The following is a 14,620-nucleotide window of genomic DNA, read 5'->3' as shown; positions in this document are numbered from 1 at the left end:
TGTCAAAAAAAAACAGGCTGAGACGTGATGATTGACAGCTGACACTGACTCCTGATTGGTCGAGCCTGTGTTTGATTGGTTCGACCTGGATACCACGGCTCCATCCCCCGATCAGACTGGAACTCTGAATGAGGTCATCATCGTGAGGTGGAAGTGTTCGTACGTGAGATGTTTGGACTTGATTTCTGGATCGAGGGAGAAGTGGAGACGCTTTGCAAAACTTTATTTCCAGTCTGTGATTCAGACGCCTGAGGACGTCCTGCTGCTCTGAACTTAGAGAACCACAGGTTCCAGCTGCTGTTGGTTCCAAACCACAGTGAACGCTGCTGGTAACACCAGCTCAGAGACAAGTCACGTTTCCTACACTGCTATTTCCACGGTGTCTAATATTCAGGTTAAGTATATACTACTCTCTTTTTTATATTACACTCAGTCTTTAATGCATTTTGCTCCAAAACAAAGCGTTGTTGTCCTCTGAGTTCACAGGAGCTGTTGTCCTGAGTCTCTGTCCTGCAGCCGACTAGAGAGGAGGCTCGGGGGGGTTGTTCCTCCTCACCCGAGCTTTCCTGCTCTCCTGTTTCAGCTTCAGAGTGCGGAGCTTCTGCTGCCGGCGCTTCTCTCGGTACCACAGCTGCTCACAGTACTCGTCCACGCTCAGACTGTTGCTCCCCACCATGTGCAGGTCCTTGTAGCTCCGGTGCTGCGGCAGCCACGAGTTCCTGAGTCCCGGCAGAGACGCCGGGGGGGGAGGGCCCGGGAACACGGGTAGGGCCCCCCCCGCCGGGCCAGTCTTCCCGTGGCTGGGGCCCTGGCTCTGCTGGTGTGGGGCAGCCGGGTGGAGGCTGTGGTTGGGGATGATGTGAAGGCGGTAGCGGGCCAGGACCTGGCTGTAGGAGTGCTCGTGGCTGGTGCAGGTGTAGAGGCCTGCGTCAGCCAGCTCTAGGCGTTGAACCAGCAACCCACGCTTCATGTGGAGAGAGCGGTGGTCATCGCTGAGAGGACGCTGACAGAGAGAGAGAGGATGTTTAGAGCAGAGGACGGAGCTTCTTCACTGATCTGCTCATGGAGAGACAGTTGGTGTCACGTGTCAAGAAGGAGACTTCCACCAAAGAAATAGTCCCTTTACTGAGAGTCTGATTCTCTTCCTCCCATTATGCAGCAGTAGTCTTCAGATTTGATTTTATCGTGTTAAACTATAAAGATCAGGTTTACGTTTAAGTCTTTTTCATGTTTTAAACACATGATCTGTGATTTGCTGCCACTAGGGGGCGTCTCAATCAGAACAACACCAACAGACAGTTTGTTTGAGGACATGACGTCACCAACAGACTCTTTTAGTAATATCTCCAAATCAGTCTTATATTATTAAATACGTATTATTATTATTAAGTATCACAGGTCAGATCACACATTTCATTCAGAGAGGCTCAGATTCTCTTTAACTTGAACTCACTGTTTGTTTAGCCTTCCAAATTACTGCAGCTCTTTATTCATCACCATTTTTTTATCTTAATAATATTTGTATTCTTTTTATTCTGTTGATTTTATTGTTTCTATTGTTTCTAACTAGACGTTTGTTTTGTGGATTCATTTCCTCCATCGTCACTGTGTTGAAATCTGTATTTACACTGTGTGTTTTCTGTTGTTGTGTTTGGGAAGCACTTTGTGTAGCCTGTGCAATATAAATAATGTTTATGTTAAGTCTATTAAAACTAGAGGTTTGAAAATATCATGTGAGAAGTCATCAGCTTATACAACACCTGTCTAATTGTTTGAGGACATTTTGATTTGGAAAAGTTGCAAATATCACATGAAATTGAGAGATTATACATTTGAACAATGTTCAGGGTTCTAGAAACCTGTGGAATCATTTGGAAAAGGATCAGAGTTGCATCATGTTTGTGTTTTTACAGCCACATCCCTCCTGAAAGCATCTTCCTGTCTTTGAAAAGAAGATGGTCACAGTCTAATAGTGTTTAAGTCTCTATGCTTCAAGGAGAAGTGATTCAACATCAGGTTAAAGCTGGAACGTTCTTCTTCCTGAACCAGAGACACCAGCAGCAGGTTTCATGGGGACAGAAGGTTTCCTGGTTCAGACTCACTCTGTCCTCAGTTGTCTTCGAGCTGCTCGTCCACCGGAGCTCGGCCTGAGGCGACCGAGGAACGCACTCCAGGAAGGTGGAGTTTCCTTCTACGCCGTACAGAGACTTCTCCTCCACAGAGGCAGAGTCTGACGGGGAGAAACATTTAGAGCATTGAGAGTTTCTGCTGCAGATCATGGGAAATACTCAGGATGTGATTCATGTGAATCTGAAAAACCATAAGAACCAGTTTTTCTTGGAAACACGTTATAAACAGGAAGAGAGAGTAAAGAGAAGAAGACACATCAACACCTCATGGGAACATTTCTGAGATCAGAAATAAAAGATGTGAAAAACTTGATCATTTCTTTAACTTGATCAAGTTTTTAACATCTTGAATCTAATCTAATCTAAAAAAAAAAAAAACTTCAATAATCTTAACTGCCGCTGTGTTGAAGCAGAGGAAGCTGCAGTTACACAGAACAGCCTCTAGAGGGCGCCTCGTTTCTACCTGCAGCAGAGAATATTCAAGAAGGAATTTTAACTGTAACTGTAGTTTAGTTTTATTCTGTTGTGCAACAATTCAAACTTTAGTTTTGGAGAGATAAGAATAAAAATTTGGAAAATGTTCTTGTAAAATTAACTATTGTACAAAATTAACCTCAAACAGTTTAAATATTCAGATTTTCCCTCTTGAATTCAACAGAAAATTGAATTTACTATTTGTGATAACATTTTTGAAGAAAGTTAAATAAGGGAAAATATTTCAACATTAAATTCTTATTATAGTAATTATGTGGATCAACCTGTGACTTTAGAGCGAAACATTAAAGTTCCACAACAGACGTGAAGAAGCCTCATCAAGGCTGTGATTATAACATGTCACACTTCAGCAGGTCCTTCTCTCCCTCTGGGCATCGGGTTGTGGGAGATCAGTTTGGATCCTGATGAAATAAATCCAGACTGATATTTATATTATATGTTTGATTCCATCCAGTTGGGCCTTGGTGAAGGTGTGAGCTCGACTGAGGGACATTCTAATGAAATAAACACACAACCCACTGAAGAAGCTGCTCGGACTGAACCCAGTATGAACTGGAGCTTCTGGATGGATCCAGACTGGAGAATCAAACACAGTTGTGGATTCATGCAGATTTCTGATGGAGCCAGTGGCCAAACAGCTGAAACCACCAAGGCTCTGCATCCCATCGCTGTGGAGCTTCTAAACCCAGGATCCATCACCCACAGTGTGTATGTGGGAACCCTCCTGAGATCATCTGATATAAAGAGACTTCACATCAGACGGAGGAAACTCACCGTCCTCTGTGACTGGGCACTGACTCCAGGGGTCTCCATACTTCACATCCTGTCTCCGAGCCCTCCTAACACCAAACCAAGGGAAAGTTAGACGTCCATGTGGTAACTGCTCTGAACGAGTTGTGTCCTCATTACCCCTCCGTCCCTCTCTACCTCTTGCTGCTGGGGAAGAACCTGGAGCAGGTCTGTCCATCCCAGGAGCAGTAGGGGTCCCTGGCCAGACAACACTCAGCACAGTCCGTCCCGTACAGCTCGCACCTCTGGAGCCCCAGCTGGGCCACGCCGAGCTCGCTGGACACGTACAGCTGCTGCTGTGGTCGAGACGGACGACACAGAGAGACACTGATTTCATTGAGGGAGTTAACTGGACTGTCTTCAGGCTCTAATGTGTTCATGTTTAATCAGATGTTTTCTGTGCATGTGAATAAAAGAGTGAGGACGAACCCTCTTGGTGGACAGCTCCATGCTCAGGACGGGAGTCGGACTCTGAGGAATAACAAGAAAAATGGACTGTTAATGAAGAACCAGACTAATACATGGGAGTTTGATAACAATCACATTTCTATGAATCTGATTTTCATTGTAGAAATTCAGAGAAGAGCAAAACAACTTTTCACATCTGGTTCATTTCTCCTGAAGTCAAATGGGATTTTGGTTTGGTGCCTGAGATCGAGTCCTTTGTGTCGTTAATCCACTGAACATGAAAACCACTCGTCTCCCTCCTCTTCCTCACAGCCGGGTGGTTAATGTGTGTGTGTGTTTCTAACTCGGCCTCAGGAGCAACAAACCTCACTGTCTGCAGTCAAACCTGGAAAAGAAGGCGTCGGCCTCATGTGACCGACTCACAACTGGTTACTGGTCTTTAACTGAAGTGATCTTTCAGCCGTGCAGAGGTCGAGGTTAACGTTAAATGCTGCGGCCTCGCTCTGAGGTCAGAACTCCAATGAGTCTCTCTCTTCATCAGAGGGATAACCCCCAGCTCCATTTTTCTGGACCACTGCCTCATTTCACCGTCTCACAGAGGAGAGTCAGTGACCCCCGACCGCTGTGAAGGAGCCGAGGGGCAGATGAAGGAAAATCAAACCCACCAACCACAGCTTCCCACCTGGAACCCAGTGAGGAAGCAAACAACCAGTTCCTCCTGCAGCCGTCACTTCCAGCTCTTTACGAGCAGAAGGACTCAGTTCCTGTCTCAGTTAGAAGGAAACCATGAGCGTCTGGTTTCCTGTTTGTTTGAGCTCGTTCTCTTTTCTCTTCACCTGCGCAGGGTTTTATTCTCTTTCCCTTCTCTTACATCCTCTCCTTGTTTTTCCTCCTCCTCATCTTCGTCATCTGTTTAAATACAAAAACACAAGAATGTGCATTTCCTATTTTCTGTCATGACTCTGCTCGTCTTCCTGGTGTGTTTGTAAACAGAGAGGATCTTGGGAAATGTGCGTCCTGATATCTGCTCTTCTCTTTTAGAGACGGTGTAGTTGGCATCAGGTCAATCTGCAGTGAAGCCCCTCAGGACACAGGGCCACGTGTGCACATATAATGGAACCAGCTCAAATCACTGTACTTCCTGTGAGAGGTGTTTCTGTCCCTGGATCAGAAGCAGCATTAAAACTTCATTCACAGATGAGTTTCACCTTGAAGACGCTCAGCTCCTCCAGAATGATCTCCTCTGGGTCCCAGGAGTCTGTGGTGACCGACACCACCTTCACCACCTTCCCATCATCTGCACCACGACAGGAGAGAGTTCAGGTCAACGCACATTTCATATTCACGATGATCAGAATAACAACACAAAAACAACTCATCGATAAAACATCAGATAAACTTCAATTCTCACAAACGAGCAGTGAGAGAAAGGTCATGGAACATTCTTCAACTGTCTCAACGGTAACACAGGACACATCCCTGTGTGACACGGGGGGTGGAGCCTGACTGAGAGCTTGAGGTCACGCCCACTTGTACCCATTGGACACTAGCAGCTGTCAGTCACACTGTGGTATACCCCCCTAGAGACTGAGACATAAACTCCTGAATGTTTACTGACGTCATAAAGTGAGAAGTAGAGTCACTTTCTATAGAAACCACCAGAGGAGTCGCCCCCTGCTGGTCACTACACAGAAGACAGGTTTCAGGTGCTTCAGCATCGGCTTCACTTTCTGAACTCGGAGTCTGCGTCAGCTGTGTAGCGCCCTCTGCAGGTCTGGAGGAGCTTTGTCAAGTCTGTAACAGTGATCACAGCTCGGCCTAAGAGAATAAAATTAAATAAAGTAATAACCCTCAACACAAACTGAACATTATAAGTAAACATAAACACTCATAGGCTTGAATAGATGAGACCCAGCCTCCCTCTAGCCCCCCCTGCTGGTTCACACTGGTTCTCTGTGCACAACCTGCAGCTCCTCAGTCCAACCAGGTCTCCACTGATGACCTCTGACATCACATGGGTTCAATTCTTCATTCTTTAGTTAGAACACCTGAGTTTGTGAAGCTCCAGGCTGCAGCAGCACGCCTGACGTCCATTAAAGTGTTTACGTTCAACTAAAGGACAGTTATGACTCAGTGGTTTATTTTTAGGACCTGCAGTGAGTGGAGGTCAAGGTTCATCAGGCTGAGAACTTCACGAGGAAACATGGATCTGGTCCTCGGAGACATCTCCTCTCTCCTCTCTCAGTTTCTATCACTTCAGCTGCTTCAGGCCTCAAAGTAAATTCTCTTCTCCTTCAACTCTTCCATTCAAGAATGGAGACACGTGCACGTCATGGCTTCCTCATCTATCCTGAGATGGTGATGAGTCGCTCGTGCACGTCCTCAGTAATGAACGCCACATATCTGCAAGATGCAAGAAGCCCTTGAGCAGTAGAGGCCGTGTGATGTCACAAGCAAACTCCTCCAGTCACCAGGACTTTTGTTTTCTATTCACAGAAATTCTGAAGTTCTATACGGTCTGACCTCTGTAGCACACATAGTACACATAGTACACACAGTACACATAGTACACAATAAGTACATGTCCGTCCGGCCTCTTTCCCAAACTCTCTCTCTGCTCCTCACCTGTTCCCAGGTGTAAGACGTCGTAAGGTCCGTCCTCGGCCTCCACCCTGTCCACCACCAATCTCTTGAACAAGCAGGGCGCGTTGACCCGGGTTATGATTGGTCGGCCTCCGAGGGGCGGGACCGGCTCCCACATCAGCTGATGCTGCCGCATGAAGCTCACCACCTCGTCTGGGAAGTCCTTGGTGGATTTGTGGAGAGCGTCGTAGGTCTCACTGGGACACTGGAGGACGAGAGACATGGTGAGAGGGGAGAGGCTGTGTGTGTGTGTGTGTGTGTGTGTGTGTGTGTGTGTATGTGTGTGTGTGTGTGTGTCTGTGTGAAAATGAAAAAAAAGAAGCGGCTCATTTAGGAGTCTGATATTTATGAGTTTATGATTTCAAAGACTTGTTCATTCTTGTGATGTCTGTGTACTCACAGCTCCAGGTCTGGGATATGGGATGTGACCTTTGAACTCCACCCAGCGATAGTCGGGACCTTCTTTATGGGCAAACGGTCCGTTGAAAGCTGCACGGATCGACGCCATGGAGTAGACACACACGGCCGAACCACGAAATACAGAACTGTGGACGACAAAGAAGAGGTGTTGGTGGAGGTGGTGAACGACAGAGTGTGAAGAGAGAGGAGGAGGATGAGACAGTCAGGGAATGTTTTGTATTGAACAGGGACGCTACAGTAAAGAAAGAAAGGGATGAGAGAGTGAAGAGAGAGAAGGAACAGAGAGAACAGGACAGGAAGAGGAAATAAGAAGTGGGAGAGCTTTTATACGTCAGGGTTAAAATAACACAACCAGCCAGGCATCTTCACCTTTGACCCCGACACACACCCACAGCTCTGATCTGCCTCACCGCTGGGCGTGCACGAGGCAGCCTGGCTGTGGGTCAGTCTGTTTAGAATAAACTGAGTAAATATATAATATATATATATTTTTGTGTCTATAAATAGAAATATATTTAGTGTCCTTTGCTGCTTCCATCCAGTCCCAGTTATTCACACGATTCTCTCTCTCTCCTCTCGTCTGTCGGCCATTTGTCTTTCAATCAGCTGAACACAAGGCATGATGGTCAACATGTGTATCTCTTGGGTTGGTGACCATCGGTTGTGTTACTTTACACAATGAGTGCACTATGTAGGGTATAAAAATGATTTCTACATAATCACACAGCTCAATAAAATGTCACTTTATAGTGAGTAGTGATTAAGTGACACAAAAAACCCAATAGAAAGGATTTGTCATGAACGTTTGTGTGTTTCTCGAGGTTGTAGCCTCCAACAAGGACGTGAAGTCTCCAAAGAACCTTCTGGAACTTTGAGTCAAGTCATCATGACACGTGCATCACAGCTAAACATCTATATCTAAGTTTCCTGGAGCTGCTGAGCGACGGGCGTGTTCTCACCTGGACGTGCTGAAGACGCCGTAGATGGTTGGATTTTGAGGGTCTTTGGTTTCCAGAACAAAAATGTCCTCTGGAAAAGAAACACAACACACAGTCACAGCATTGAACTTCAACATCATGAATGAGACACTGTTCACTGAGGAGGTCAAGAGGTCAGGGGTCATTGTAAGCTGCTGGTTTGAAAAGACGGAAAAAGATCAATAAATTCAGTTCATTTACATTTCAATAAATATAAAAAGGCAACAAAGATAAACCGATAGATTCAGAGAGAGTTCACAGCCTCTTTCAAAAAGCTGAGGTGATGAAATACATGGGAGGACAGGGAAGGAAAGGAGGGGACAGATTCACACCATGTCCTCTTTAGTTCAGAGACAAGAAGATAAAGGAGGAGACGCTGGTTTGTTCCAGAGGTCAAAGAAGAGGTGGAGGGCAGAGAAGGAAGGAAAAGGATGGACGGACGTTACCCAGCTCATCGAAGTGCGTGTCCACCCCGGACGGTCCGGGGACAGAACAGACGAGTCGGGCTTTGAGGAAGGTCGTCCAGCGGTTGATCAGACTCCTCCTCCCTCCGACGTCGTTCTGGATCCAGATGAAGAGGAAAACATTCTGCTCATCTTCAGGTTGATCAAATGTTTTCATGCTCTGAGGTTCAGAAGACACTTTCCTCAGACTGTCCATTGCTGCAGCTCCTCTTTTCAGCCTCTGTCTCAAACACGTCTAGCTCCTGTCTCTTTAAGACCCCCTCTCCTGATAAAGATTAAAACTGCGTAAACAGGCTTTGAGGTTTGTTTCTTCCTGTTTGGTGGGTGTGTCAGATATATCGTCCAATCAGCATTGACGTGTATATAAACTCCGCCTTATTAAAGAGACAGTGACTCTTGTTAAGTTCAGCAGCTGCTGTTTCACATCAAATATTAGAAGCTGGAACATCAAGTGTCTTTTATTAAGCACGTATTTAAACTCATGTCGTCCACCTCCGAGATTTTCCTCAACAAGAACGACAACAATTCAACGGATCAACGTTTATGTTTAAATAAAGTTTTCACTCCGTTGAGTCGGAGCTGTTAGCGCCCTGGCTTCAGTAGAGGTGAGTCAGACGAGCTGCTTCAGGAGCTTCAGTGTTTTCTCCCTTTACCACAAACTTTGGGCTTTGTAACTTTGCAGAACTTTTATGTTCACAAAAAACCTTAATAACAAAGTAGAGAAACCTCCCGTGTCCCTGATCAGTTCTTCTGTGGCCTGTGGGATGTTAGAGCAGAACAGATTGTTGTGTTGTACATTTTCTCTCTGCCTCTTTCTACCTTGCAGACTCGAGCCACACGACTATAAACCCTCTTGTCCCACTGGCCCGCCTCCACCGCCTTCTCCTTGAAGAAGAAGTACACCTTGTCGTCGTCGGGACTGTGAGTGTCCGGGATGGAGAAGGAGGCGATGAACTCTGGCTCTGAGGGAAAGAGGAGGAGGAGGGAGGGTGAGGAAGAGGAGGAACGTTAGGGTCGAGAGAAACAGATCATATCTGGATTTCAGATGGAGGGAAGAAGCTCATTGACTCAGGAAGCTGCTGGAATCCTGAACCAAGGCTCAGACTGGTGCGTCTCACCGTTCAGCCAGTTGTGGTCGTAGGCTTCGGTGCGGATGTAGTGTTGACTGCTGCCCTGGATCGTCGTGCGGAAGATCGCAGCATTTGCTCCCATGAAGTCGACCGAGGTCCCAGCGTACAGTTCACCATCTTCAGGACGAACAACGACAAACCACAGAGTGGAAAGAGCAAGTTTACATCAAACATCTCCCTCGTGACATTTGTTTTTGTGCATGGCCAACTGACTCAATAGCGCCCCCTGAAGTGTGGCCCCCGCAGCCATTTAAAAAAAAATCTGAAAATCTCTGTATCAGACCCAGACGTTCCCAAAAAAATTCTTGGACACATGTTAGCTAATCACACAAAACGTACTTTAACAAACAGATCGTCTTTGAATGTGGTCGGTGCAACGTAAACACCTTGATGAGGAAACGTACATCTCTTCGTGAAACAGGAAGTTGTTTTAACTTCAGTGAACATTAATCTGCACCAAATGTCACATGTTAGATAAGAGTCCTGGACTCAACACATCTACAAGCCAATATTTAGTATTTGGCTGTTTGTATGAATATAAGCGGTTTATGGAATCCGTGGTGCTGCAGCCGGAGCCACCACCTGCAGGGACGAGCATCATGTCGGGTGCTGGGTGGAACACAAGAGGGAAAATCCCATCAGGCCTGGAAACACTTCAGGATCCTCCTGTTGCTTCTGTGACCTGACCTCGGATCAGCAGAGGACAACTGGACGAATTGATTCGTCTCATCCGTCCCTGTGAAAGGTCAAAGTCGTTTTTCTGCTGCTGTCAACACGAGACATTTGATGGCGTTTCTTTCTTTCAGTTTCCTGAAGTGGTTGATTGTGTTTTGTGCCGACGTCAACACGTGAAACTGTCGGAGCGGACCACACACGCCTCAGCTGAACGGACGCTCTGCCGCCGGGAATCAGACTGTACACCCCAGAACATTAGAGAATTCAGCTGTTAGTGTGTGTGTGTGTGTGTGGGTGGGTGGGTGCATGAAGACACACAATCTGTTGTGTGTGTGCTGCTGGTCAGACCTACCAGTCAGTCTGGCTGTGAACGGCTCTCTGGGACTGAAGGGACATTTTCCTCGTCCTGACTCGACCGCGTGAGACAACATGAACAACGGCTCCTGAGAGAGAGAGAGGGGGGGGGGGGGGGGGGAGGGAGAGAGAGAGAGAGAGAGAGAAAAGTTCACAACCAGATAAAACACAGACTGTAAATAAAGATGGAGGACATGACGGCTGTCTGCAGTAAAGGTCATGAACCTTCTCTCTGATGTTTGAATCAGTTATTTGATGATATGAAAACCGTCTGAGACGTGATGATTGACAGCTGACACTGACTCCTGATTGGTCGAGCCTGTGTATCAGAGGGACCTCGATGCCACGCCTCCTCTCCACCACCACAGCTGCACAGACTCTGGCAGTGAATGATGTCACCAGTACAAGATGGCTGCCCCTGTATCTGAAATGTATTGACTCCACCTCCGGCCGCCAGGAGGAAGAGGAGATGTGTCTTCTGTCGTTTTCTGATCCTTCAAAGTTAACGAGCAGTTTTCTGATGACGCTCTAACGCAGACATGTGACGGCTCTGATCCAATCACGACTCAATGACCCTGCTGCTCTGTGTCTGACTCATTATGGGATGTTCACCTCTGTGCTGGGTCCCAGGTGCAGGTAGGTGCACTGTGGCTGGAAGGCTCCGGTGCCACAGGCGTACACATGAGTCTTGTTGAACGGCTGCAGCAGCCGGACAAAGTTGGCACAGTCCGTCTGAAAGAAAAACAGAAAACATCCCCTGAGGCTGTGGTCAAGGCTTTTAATGCTGAGCTCAGTCACCATATGAGACAGAAATACATAAATATAAATAAATAATCCATCCACACTTCTTACCTCCAGACTCTTCCCCGCCAGCCTGCAGTGCTCCACATGTTCTGTGGCAGCCGGCCAGTAAACCTGAGGGAACACGACATTTCAGCTACAAGACTCGATTTCAAACACCGACTCGGTTCCTTCGATGCCGAGAAGTTTGTGAACGTGTTTGAACATCTCACCGAACGTGAGGGCAGGTCCAGGCGGTCGGGCCTCAGCAGGTAGATGTGGTCTTTGCCTCCGACCAGCAGCCAACCGTGATCCTCGTCCAGCAGCATCGACTCGTAGCCGCCGCTGACTCCACCCGTCCAGAAGACGCCCGAGCTGTTCCTCAACTCTGACAGAGGAGAAGAAACAGACGGGGGGGGGGCTTCATTTGAACTTCATGCTTCAATAACTGCAAAGTTTGGACTTGTTATGACGGAAATATTTATCTATTTTGAACATACACACTTTATTTTGCTCCAATTTCTTGAGTTAAATAAAGTAAAACAAAAGATTAAAACCAGATTCGTTGTCTTTTACGTAGATAAAATCTGTTTTAATTGAATTTATCTTGAACTCCGGGACATTGTAATTTTTTATTTTTATATGTTTCAAATATTTGACAGACTAAATCATTAACATGGAAAATAATCCACACACTGAACAATGGTCATCAATTTAATGAGTCTAATAATTCTCAGTTGCAGTAACAGTTATGATTTATTAGTAGTAGTAGAATTATTGGTATTATTATTTTTTTTTTATTGCAGTGGTAGTTTGGTCCAATTTGATGAATTTGCTCTGTGGGATGTTTATTGAGCTTAAACTCCGGGCTTCACTCTTTCTATTAGTTTCCATAATAACTTCTACACCTGTGATTCATCTACAGGATTTAATTTCCCTTCTGTTGAATCTCGGAGCAGCTGCTGTAAATCAAACCAGAGACTCAGTTTGAAAACTTCCCTGTAAATCAGCTCCTGAGCTGCGAATAATCACCTGACGAGCTGCTGAGTGGAGCACACGCACCTCACCCTGTGGCCGAGGCCTGGTGGATGAAGGGACCACACGAGGTGTCTTTGAACGCATCACGCCACGTTTACTGCACGTCTCCACCGTTTAAAAGGAAATCAGTTACTGCCCCCTGGCCGAGGACGAGGCAGCCGTGAGCACCAGGAGAGACGCGACCACACAACTGAAACTCACTAATCACACTTGAGACCTTAAATAGTTTCACACACTCACACGCTAGAAAAATAACAGATGACGTGATGAATGAAAGTGATTCTTCTAAAAGGGAAACTCACATTGAAAGTTACACTGACCTAAAAACAGATGAGACGTCTGCAGTTAAAGTGTTTTATTCTGAAATCTATGTCTATGATTTACACGGGGAACAATCAATCACACACACACACACACACACACATAAACACACACACACACACACACAGACACACAATACCCCCCCCCCCACACACACACACAATCTTTTATGATTTGATAAATTACATCAGCTGAGATCACACGTTTGCTGCAGCACATTAAACATCTGCCTGACTCAAAGGATCATGGGATACTGATGGCTGTAATGCAGCTTCTCAACCTAAGTGTTGAAATATAAAAAATAATATTTTCTATTTAGAAAAAGTTAAAATCTCTGAAATCCCAGGATGCATTGTGTTAGACGTTCAGCTCGGAGGTGTCTGGAGGGTCTGAGCGTCGGAGAGCTGGAGACTATAAAAGCGAGGAGCGTTTGATTTGATCACCTGCTGCTCTTGGCTCTGCCTCAGCGACTCCTTTACATCCCATCAATCACAAGAGGCAGCGCCGGGAAACGGAGCAGCTGATGAAAGCAGGAGATATCTCACAGTGCTCGGGGGGGGGGGGGGGGGTTACATCACGTGTTCAGATCCGTCTTTCTGTAATTTGGCCCTGGAGTTTTCTATAAGTTCTCCTGATAACTTGAACCGCCTCCCACAGTTTCCACAAGAATGTTCCTCCTGGAAATACATTACTAAGTGTAGAAGCCCTGGGGCTGTGGGGAGTGACCAGTCAGAGATAGAGACAGACTCCATTACAGCCTGAGTGCAGATCTGAGGATGAGACTCCTCCACGCTCCGGCTCAGTCCGAGTTTCATCTGTTTGATGGTTAAATTGGTCTTTTCCTGTCAATCAAGGGCAAAGCTGATGGTGATTGCCTCTGATTGGTCAGTCGTGATAGGGATTAGTGCTGATTGGTCAATAGAAGGAGGTCGTGACCTCGACACGTCTTGATTCAGGTGTGAGTGTGTGTGTGTGTGGGCCAGGAATTACCCATGTTGTGGGGACCTAAAGCTGTTTACATAGTCCCAGCTAGAGACATGTTTTAAGGTTAAAGTTGAAGTAAGGGTTGGCTAGGGTTAAGTTAAGGGGGTTAGGTGTGTCGTGACTAAGGTTAAGGTTAGTGTGAGTCTCTAGGAAATCAATGTTAGTCAACGTAATGTCTTTTCTAAGATGTTGTGTCTTTGTTCAGAATCAGAATCAGAATCAGAATTCTTTTTATTGCCTTGTATATTTTCACATACAGGAAATTGCCTTGGTGTGGTTGGTGCACTTTACAAACAACAATATAAAAACAACAATATAGAGCAATATAAACATCAATATAAAAAACAACAATATCGAAAAAATAATATATACAGTAAATGTGTTTTGTGCGGTTTTAAGGTGCAAAGATTGGTGGTAGTGCCAATAATGTAGTGTTATAAATTATGTTCCCTTCTTTATTGTCTTTTCATTTGTTTCTTATTTCTCTTGTTTGAAGAGAGAGAGAGAGAGAGAGAGAGAGAGAGAGAGAGAGAGAGAGAGAGAGAGAGAGAGAGAGAGAGAGAGAGAGAGAGAGAGAGAGAGAGAGAATCATAATTGGGATAATTGCAGACATTTGTTAAAGATTTCAGGCCAAGTGACGGCAGTGAGAGAACTCTGGGTAACTGCCCAACACCTGTACAGCACACGTATGAGTGGTGTGTGTGTGTGTGTGTGTGTGTGTGTGTGTGTGTGTGTGTTTGATTGTTCCCCGTGATTAACTCTGATCTTCTGCAATCAGGGAGGTGATTAAACCTGGATTTGCTTCATTAGAATGTTTTGCATGCGTTTGAATGAGTTTGTGCGTGTGTGTGTGTGTTTGTGTGTGTGTGTGTGTGTGTGTGCGTGTGTGCGTGTGTGTGTGTTTTCACAGGAGGAACTCAAACTCACATGTTCTGATTTTTGGAGGGAGAGAAAGGAGCAGCTGTTAAAGTTGTTTAGTTGTCGTGATAAGTTGAAACAGTTAGAAAGTTTGA

At 45.9% G+C, this 14,620-nt stretch overlaps 2 protein-coding genes across 2 annotated transcripts in view; both read right to left on the bottom strand.

The window, feature by feature from the left end:
• LOC128436258 (protein NLRC5-like) overlaps window positions 1-14,620 on the bottom strand; it is a 426,728-nt gene that overhangs the window by 100,651 nt on the left and 311,457 nt on the right.
• Window positions 17-12,658, bottom strand: LOC128436278 (semaphorin-3D). Its single transcript, XM_053418044.1, has 16 exons — window positions 11,498-12,658; window positions 11,337-11,399; window positions 11,097-11,216; window positions 10,483-10,573; window positions 9,444-9,572; window positions 9,145-9,287; window positions 8,308-8,422; window positions 7,844-7,913; window positions 6,865-7,009; window positions 6,447-6,669; window positions 5,030-5,118; window positions 3,843-3,884; window positions 3,552-3,709; window positions 3,399-3,463; window positions 2,056-2,230; window positions 17-992 (listed from the first exon to the last, which is right to left on the bottom strand). Exons 1-16 carry the CDS (start codon window positions 11,591-11,593, stop codon window positions 521-523), a joined length of 2,196 nt encoding a protein of 731 aa, XP_053274019.1. The 5' UTR covers window positions 11,594-12,658; the 3' UTR covers window positions 17-520.

The sequence above is a fragment of the Pleuronectes platessa genome (genome assembly GCF_947347685.1).
Source record: "Pleuronectes platessa chromosome 2 unlocalized genomic scaffold, fPlePla1.1 SUPER_2_unloc_1, whole genome shotgun sequence".
Classification (NCBI taxonomy): Eukaryota; Metazoa; Chordata; class Actinopteri; order Pleuronectiformes; family Pleuronectidae; genus Pleuronectes; species Pleuronectes platessa.
This window is presented reverse-complemented; position numbering and strand designations above follow the sequence as displayed.

Coding starts and splice junctions, on each gene's coding strand:
- LOC128436278 (XM_053418044.1), bottom strand. CDS start 11,593: ATGCTGCTGGACGAGGATCACGGTTGGCTGCTGGTCGGAGGCAAAGAC. Junction 8,423..9,144: donor GTGTGGCTCGAGTCTGCAAG/GTAGAAAGAGGC, acceptor ATCTGGATCCAG/AACGACGTCGGAGGGAGGAG. Junction 993..2,055: donor CCCCATGAAACCTGCTGCTG/GTGTCTCTGGTT, acceptor GCGTCCTCTCAG/CGATGACCACCGCTCTCTCC.